The 9,431-nt window shown below is 29.4% G+C and overlaps 1 protein-coding gene across 3 annotated transcripts in view; it reads left to right on the forward strand.

Moving 5' to 3' along the window:
• Ptp52F (Protein tyrosine phosphatase 52F) overlaps positions 1–1,459 on the forward strand; it is a 65,521-nt gene extending 64,062 nt beyond the window's left edge. For all 3 annotated transcript variants that reach the window (XM_065510859.1, XM_065510860.1, XM_065510861.1), the window contains one exon: positions 603–1,459. In XM_065510859.1, the coding sequence (XP_065366931.1) occupies positions 603–1,325 (723 nt within the window). In that variant the 3' untranslated portion in view covers positions 1,326–1,459. The remainder of the gene's footprint in view (positions 1–602) is intronic.
• The last annotated feature ends 7,972 nt before the right edge of the window (positions 1,460–9,431 follow it).

A 9,431-nucleotide genomic window follows, 5' to 3' on the forward strand; every position in this document is an offset into this window, starting at 1 on the left:
CGACCTACTAATCTATTTTAAAGTATTCTTTTTTACAGGATACATTTGTATAAATTTGGAATAATAGACGGTTTTATTGCAATTACTAAACACAATTTTAATTTCGCTGGGGAATAAGATCCATTATACTAAACCAGCAAAAAATTACATTAAAAACAAATAGTTTAGACAGAGGTTCAAGTGATGACGAAGTGGTTCGATTTAGGTGAAATATGCATGATTTTTACATTAGCTTGTCATTGAAGATCATGTGTTTATCAATGTAAGATCGATGAATTTACTACGTTTTTTATTCAAAATTTATAAAAATGTATCTTTAAAATTCCCATTTTTTTGCAAGATAAAATGTAAAAAAAATACTTTATAATTGGTTTAAAGTAGGATAGAGCCAACTTTAAAATTTGTAAACTTGACAATGCTTTGTAAAAGGAATTTTAAGCTATTAAACGTTTATGAATACAATTTTATCAAAAGTTGCCTAATAATGATTTATAAACCAGTTTTTAGCTTTTATGAATACGGCCGTAAATCAGCAATAAATGTGTTTCTGAATTTACTTACATATATGTATATATGTTTAATAAATTTTTTCGATTTTCCAGATAAAATGTCATGAATATTTTCCCTTAAAAACAAAAGGCATCAATGTCATCGTCAAGAAAAAAGATTCATTCGATCTGTATGATCGCACTGAGCTGTCGGTTACACATGAAACATTTGGGCTGAAACAAAAAGTTGTACATTTTTATTTTAAAAAGTGGCCAGATCACGGTTGTCCCACTGATCCCACACATTTAATCACATTCATACGCAAAGTTAAGGTAGAAAAAGTACCCAGTTACTCGCCCATTGTTGTCCACTGCAGTGCAGGTGTCGGCCGCACTGGTACATTCATTGGTCTCGACATCATTATGCAGCGTCTCAAGAACGAATCAAAAATTAATATTTACGAAACCGTTAAGAAATTACGTTTTCAGCGCATGAAAATGGTACAGACTTTAGCCCAGTATACGTTCCTCTATACCTGTGCTTACGAACTGGTAAAACATAAAAACACCCGTTCCATTCTCAAGGAGGATGCCAAAACGCAAAAGAAAGTTAGCTTTGAAAGTGATCCCGAAAGCAATTCGAGTGGAACCCGAAAAATTAGTGACATCTCTCGTAACGAATCGGATATGAGTTCAATCCTCAGTGAGAATCCAAGTGCAATTGAAAGATCTAATCGTAACACAATTGGCCCCACGATTCCAATTAGATTTAGTAGTATTATTAAAGAATCAAATAACAATCCCGATAATAATGATAACGATGAAAGTTTCATGTAAATTTATGTGTATATGTATGAAATAACTATTTTTTATTGTAAATATTTACTTTTAATTATACATTTATACTTATGTACTCGTACAAACATAATAAACAATAATCCGATGGAATGGTAATGATGTCTGTCTTGCAACTGATTGTATTATTTTTTGAAAGGACGACAAACTCATTTTATATTTTATATGTTGCGTTTTTGTTATTTTGTAATCATCAATGTATTGGAGAACAAATCACTTCAACTCTAAATGTTTCCTGAAAGTATTTCATAAACCGTGTGAGCTTATACTCGTATCCTAAAACTACATTACTGGTGTAATTACCATTACTTGTAACTGTATTTTCCCAATTACTGTGTGAGCAATAACACATTACAATTACATACAATTTTAACTGATTTTTCAATTACTTGTAATTGTAATTGCAAAAATATACATTACATTGTATTAATTTCATAAAAAATATCCATTACAATTAAAACAAGTAAGAGAGCTATATTCGGCTGTGCCGAATCTTATATACCCTTCACCAAATCGGGGTTGTCCTGGTTTTTTCCTCATATCTCAGCTATTTGTGGACCGATTTAGCTGTCTGACAGAATTATTGAAGATTTGGATCCCGAAGATATCTGGGGTCTTCAGAAAATTGATTTCAACAGTCAGACAGACGGATATGGCTTAATCGATTCCGCTATCTATAAGGATCCAGAATATATATACTGTTACTTTTTAACCTTTTCAAAACGTTAGTTTATTTCCTTTAAATAAACCGGATACTTTTGATTGCAAATAGAAGCCGTTTAGTAGTTTAAAAATTGTAACAACTCTTTATTTATTCAAAATGTACAACAACCACAGAATTAAATAGCCACTCAATGTTTTTTATACACGTTCATAAATTCTCAGAAATACAGACACAATTTATAATGTACACGAATTTACTTGAAAAACACAACACACTTTAAGGCACTCAGTTGATGTTTTTTCGAAAAGCGTCTCTGATAAACTCACTAACGACTGCAACCTCTGCCACTATTTATAACACTGCCATCTGCACTCTAGATTGCTCTTTAACTGTCAAAGTTCGAATATTCTAGATCTTACTAATACATACGCCATCTGTGGTGCACTTTCTACAATGTTCTGTAACTGAATATTCGAATACAGCGTTGCCAACTTACGATCAAATCAACTGAAAGCTTTTATTTAATAATGCCCACAGATATGTTACAGTTTGCTTTTACAGCACTGTTATTTGAAAGCATTATGCTACTTTTAAATCAGCCCTTAAAATCGTTATATTTGAATTCAAGTACAATTTCGTAACAATATTTTGGGTAAATTCTATATTTTCAATGACGGCCTTACATCGGCAAGGCTGTGAAGCTATCAAATTAGCAATAAAATTTGCAGGAATAGCGTTCCAAGCATCTGCCAATCCTTGGAATAATGGATGGTTTTATCTATAGAGACATCTTGGAAAAAGTAATGCTTCCAAATACTGAGGATAATATGCCACTTCGATGGGTTATTCAGCACGACAACGACCCCAAGCACTCTTTACATGTTGGTAAATCGTGGTTAGCACAAGAAAGAGTTTCGGTAATGGAATGGCCACCACAATTACCAGATCTAAACCCCATTGAAAACCTTAAGGAAATCGTTAATCAAAGAATCGATCCCGAAAATTGCACTAATTCAGATATTATGTTTCAAGGATTGGTAGATGCTTGGAACGCTATTTATATTGCAAATTTTATTGCCAAATTATAAATAGGCCACACGTTTTTATGTGGTACACTTTTAAGTAAGTTATTGTCCACCAATATTGATGAAACATATATGGTTTAAAATGTTCTTTTCTCTAAATATACCCAATATAAAACATTTCCATAAGAGTGCACCCAGAGAAAAAACAACTTAAAATCAATAAAAACCACATTGAATCAATAAGAAAATTTAACGAAAGTTTAGAAATATTAATTTAAAGTCGAAAATTATTGATTTATCATATTTTTGTATGGTTTTTGTATTATAATGAACATTATTGAATTAATATGACGCGTTCTTATTTTTAAGTTGCAGCTTTTCCCTTAGTGTGGACGATCCTAGTATGTATAATTGTTCATCGACATTTTTTTCAATTCTTATAGATAGTTTATATAGTTTCCTATATACAGGCTTCCAAGATCAGTGATTGTAGTAGTTTTTTTCATTCCCATCGTTCAAACAATGGCAAACAATAAAAATTTTAATTCACATTAATATATGTACTCTTCGCTTACACCAAATCATTACAAAACATGTCCGGTATTACTTTAAACAAATATTTTGAGTAACTCTCCGTATTCTACTTTTAATAAAAAAATCATAATTCATAAAAAATAACGGTTTATTCAAATAAAATTTGTTTTCATTTAGTCACTGACTGTATTTGATTTGCATTGCGTTAATTGCAGATTTGTGTGGATCAGTTAACATACTATAACTGAAATTTTAATAAAATAATTTTAACGGAAAATTTACAAAAATTACACCAAAAAAAAAAAACAGGCATTGGCAAAAAACACAACCACATCACGGAAGATCAAGGAAAGAAGAGCTGCTGAAAAAGATGCGGAACGCGAATCGCGTCTTCAAGAAAATTGGAAAAGGGCATCTACGTCTAGAGCCGCAGTAACGGAAAGAAACGCGTATCACGGCTTCAGCAAATGCGTCGCAGTGCATATTCATAGAGAGCTGAAGAGACACCCCAACAGCATATCGAAAGACTATAAGCCAATCGCTCCCGAATGGCTCAATCAAGAGAAAAAATCGATTTAAAATTGACGGCATTTCATTACAATAAGGATGATGACTACAGGAATCACAAGGACGTACTGGTTGGGGCAATGAACAAACGTTTATTATATTGCAGCGTTTTGAAGTTCCCTAGAAAATCTCTGGGAATGAACGGTAAAGTTGTTCTGTCACCAAAATTATGCAACGAATGGGTCAATCCATCAAAAAATATTCACCAAATTTATTTGAGGCAACAATCATCGGTGGCATATCAAAGATGAAGACATACTGATTCCACGCATACCATTTGAATTCAAGCGGCTTCAGTTCCCGTTTCGTCTTGCCTTTTCTATAACCATTAAGGTTATAGAAAAGGCACAAGGCCAATCGTTGACTATTGCTGGCTTACATTTGAATAATTCATGTTTTTCACACAGTCAATTGTATGTAGCTTGCTCCCGAGTTGGTACACAAAATAATTTATATATTTTTACTACAAATAAAATAAAAATAAACATTGTATATCCCCTGGCTTGATGATGAATTCATAAATACATATACAATATCCGATTAGTCTTAAATATTGTTACGAAATTATACTTAAATTCAAATTCTCAAGCAACAGTGCTCCCCAAACTTTACAAAATGACTACACAAAATTGAATAAAAGCTTTGAGTTGAGCATTGTTTTTAAGTATGGCAACACTGAATGATTAATGATTAACATCGAAAGCTCTATAATTCGAATATTCTAGTTTGAAGATCATTGTAGAAATAGAGCTTTCTAGATGGTAATGTAGTAGTGTATATAAATTGGCCGTGAGAACACCAAAGTAAGTGAGTTTAATTTGAAGTATCGTTAAGTAAAGACATCAACTGAACTACCAGTGTATACTTGTACATTATAATGAGTGTATTTAGGCGAATTTATAAACGTGTATAAAAACACTGAGTGACTATTTAAACTGTTGTTGTATATTTTAAATAAATAAAGAGTTGTTACAAATTTTGAAACTACTAAACGGCTTTTATTTGCAATCAAAAATATCGGAGCTTACGAATTCAAATATAAAGAAGAAATGGAAATTTCTATCCATGCAACAACAAGCAGCATGGATTTATCCACAATGTTTGCTGCTATGATTCTAGAGAAGTTCAGGAAACTTCTAGAGTCAACAACGAAAAACTTCTTGCTGAAGTTAAAAAAGAAAATGAAATTTCAAGAAACTTCTAGAGTAACACACGAGAAACTTCACCAAATTTCGGAAGTTATAAACAGCAGAGTGGATGGCATTGAGAAAAAGGTGTCCGACTTAGAGAGCGGTCTAGAAAAACAATCCCAAGATGTTGATAATAAATTTATCGATTCGGAAATGAATATTTATAATCTTCAATGTCAAGACGGACCACGGTGTTTTGTCTCATAAACAAAAATCCAAAAAAAAATATTCTCAGATTATGATACATTTTATATTGATTGATAGCTAAAACACAACTCAAATAAATTTTTAGGATTTGGTTTTATTTGACTCTCCTAGACTTCACCAGAGGAATAAAAAAATTAATTGAATTGCCTCAAGAAAATAATTCTCAAAAATTAATTTTTTTAAAAATGAGTTGAAATTTTTGTTTTTAGTATTCTTTGGTACAGTGCACTCGCGATAATATGAACTAATTAAAACCAGTCCAGTTCACTTTTGCAAGATTATTCATATTTGCGAATGGCATCTAATTCCCATCTACAGCTAGGTAAGTACACAAATTATTAAGCAGTTGAATTAGAATTTAGCCACTACTCTTTTGATTTAGATTTTAATAAAATACGTTAAAAAAACAAAAATAAGCTGTTAATATTTTAAAATGCTTTAAAATATGAACAGCTTAGTTCACTAAGTTCATATTTTAGAGTACCCCATGGAAGTAAAAAGTGTTCATATTTTGGAGTACAATTTAAGTAAAAATTGTGAATTTTGACCTATTTTCAAATTCATTATTTTTTAAGTTGTGCACTGTATTTTCAAAATTTGGTAGCAGCAATATCTTTATTAAATATTTCGACTAACATTACTTTTTATAGCTCCCAAAAATAATTTCTTTTTTTAAAAATTACAAAAGTTTGTTGGAATTAAAAAAATCATATAAAATCGTACAATTTTTATTTTGTTTCTTCTTAGTATATAGTATTGTTAAAAGGGTTGTGAAAAGATTAGTGCCAACTTTTTGCCACAACTTAAAAAATAATGCATTTTAAAATAGGTCTAAATTCACAATTTTTACTTAAATTGTGTGTATTATGGAGTAATAATGTTAAAGTAATGTTACACATTATATGAAATAATATTAATATCGTAAATTCGATTAAAGAAATAGTGAAAAGGTATTATATGGAAATCAAATTCTTAAAAATGCGCTAAATATATATAATTTTAAGCAAGATGAGGTAATACGTTATATACCCACCTGTTTTTGTGAAACATCTCTCTTAATACTGTTTTATGGATTCAAAATCAACAACGAACAGAAGATTTATATAATCTTGCCGTTTCGTAATACATTTTTGTGCACTGCATTGCCGACTACTGCATTACCAAAAATCGGAGTTGAAGTTAATTACTATGAGTTATGTACTATTTTGAAGCCATAAATTTGACTAGTGGTAAAGATAAGATATACATATTATATACATATGTATGTGTTGGAAATTGTGTCTTCTTTTAAAAAATTTATGCAATTTTTAAGAATTAAAAAAATTGATAGAAGACTTTTTTGGAAAATTTTAATTTTTAAAATGCAATAAAAGTTTTCTTTATGAATCGCTTTTATTGATATTTTACACTAATATACAAATTTATGATCAATACGCAAAGAATTTATGAATTATTATTGAGAATTCCAGGATTCCCAAAAAACTATTTCTTAGATTTTTTACACTGTTGACTGTATCGAGATTCGGGCAATAAATTCTCTTTGCACGATATTTAAGAACATAATATTATTAGGTCATACAAAAGTGGTTTTAGTTTTTTAAAAGCACCTATGAGATTAGAGAAAATTTGGCATAATGTTGCAGTTTACATAAAAAATAGATCTGCAAGGCTCTGGAACTCGAAGTTATACAAATCTTTTAAATTTTAATATAATAATTATAAAAAGTTACATTTGAGAAAAATATAACTAAAGATTAATGTAAGTACTTTTTTTCGAAAAAAAATCGCGAAAAAAAATACTTTTTATTTTTTTAAAATTTAAGTGCACATAACTTTTAACATAGTATCTATTTTGAAAAAATGTTTTTAATACTAATAGATTTATTGGTAATTATTAAATATTTATTTAAATAAAATCGGGATGAGCTAAAATCCACACTAAGGTAGGTAAAAAACTTAAAATTTTAATGTGAAATATGGTTCATGTTTTTTGTAGCTCTCTTCTAAGATTCTACATACATACATATGGGCAAGTCATATTGACTGCTATATTTTTGACCATTCAATACAATACAAATTAATTTTGAGTAGTTTCACTTTGAATGGAATTTTTCACAACTTTTCACGGAAAATGTGATCATTTTCAAGGTACTGGAAAAAATGTAAAGAGCGTCACAAAATGTTCTCTGCTTTTTATGAAAACGGCAAATGTTTGTTCATGCAAAAAAGTTATATTAGAATTCTCTTTCATTAAAAGAATAAGATTTGTGTGCTTTATTATGCAAAATTCGCTAAAATTAAAGAAAAAATCACTTCAACTTTTAAAGTTACTTTCATTTTTTGTAACGTGCGTAGGGTTTGGGGTCCGGGAAATTTAAAAATATTAAAAATACTTTAATACATTTAAATATAACATTTCTGTTTGAATGGCGTGTTCCAAATATTAGTGGAGGTTTTAAACCCCATTAAGGATATAGTAGAAGCATTAAGCCGACATTTTGCTATGATGAACACTCATTATAAACAGCTGCTATCTAAAAATTCTACGATTTCTCAAAAAAATTGTTCTTGCAATAAAATGTGAAGTTAATAAACAATATAACAGCAGACTTATGTAAATTTCCTAATAACTTCACAACATAATAAGCTAAATTATAATACAAAAAGACAATGTTCACACATACGTCTATTTAACCGCAATGTTGCCTTATCAGTTCAAAGCGATGATGATGATGTTTCCGAAATACAAATGGAGCAAAATTTTAAAAACAAATTAGATTATTCAATCAAAATTGCAAAAGAAAATACTAAACATTAAAAATCAAATGCTGAAAGTCGTTTTAAGCGGGAATTAGCTTTATTTGAAGCAAGTAGGTAGCAATCGGATAAATAATTTAGATTGTCTTTATAATGCTTTATTAACGATAAAGCCACCACCTGTTTAACCTTCGCTTTACCAATACCCACCCGGGTGACCACATCGATTTTATTGGTTTAATATTTTTTTTAATTTTGTAACGATTTAAATGAAATTTGTACTCACTGAACAAATTCTAGAGTTCTATAGAATTTAATAGAACTATTTTAAACTTTTTATAAGGTTTTATAAGGCGAAAGAGTTTTCTCGGTGTCTGGAAACTTTGCCACTAAAATAAGAAATCGTCAAATGACTAACTGAATGCATTTCGAAAATTAAATTTTTTAAAAAAATAGTTCTATGACGAACATATAACACTATTTACTATATGAAATAATAGCGGTATTGACAATGTAGAGTACTTTCTCTAGCAAAATAGCAGTTTAGCAGAAACCAAAAACAAAATACATTAGAACTACTTTTTTACTTATTTACACTTTTTAAACTATAGCGGTATTTACAATGTAGTATACTTGGCCTGGTAATGTAGTAAAAGAGCACAATATCAAAAAAATATAAAAAAATACATTAGAAACTGAAATGTTTGTCAAAAATAGCTTTTCTGTTTCTTTACTAGGCCAAGTACCCTACATTGTGAATACGGCTTATAATGATGTAATTTTTGTTTTGGAAATGAATTAAATTTTATTTTAAAATTTATTTTAGGTCTGTTCATTTACTTTCCCAGTAAATACTTGCAACGAGAGAATAAAATCAAAATTTACAAAATTACTCTTTTAAATTCTCAATAATAGTAAAAAGTAAATGAACGCTTTTCCAGTAACAATTGTTTTATACACACAATTTTCTCATTTTATTCCTTTTAAAATGTATAAATACTCACATTTTCTTCAATTTTATTGATAATTCTTTTTTTGACATTTTTTCACCACAAAAATAAAATTGTAAATAAATAAACAATAATACAAAACATTTGAAATATAAGCTGCTAACTATTACGAGTTTCAAATAGAATTTGTAATA

The sequence above is a fragment of the Calliphora vicina genome, chromosome 5 (genome assembly GCF_958450345.1).
Source record: "Calliphora vicina chromosome 5, idCalVici1.1, whole genome shotgun sequence".
NCBI lineage: Eukaryota > Metazoa > Arthropoda > Insecta > Diptera > Calliphoridae > Calliphora > Calliphora vicina.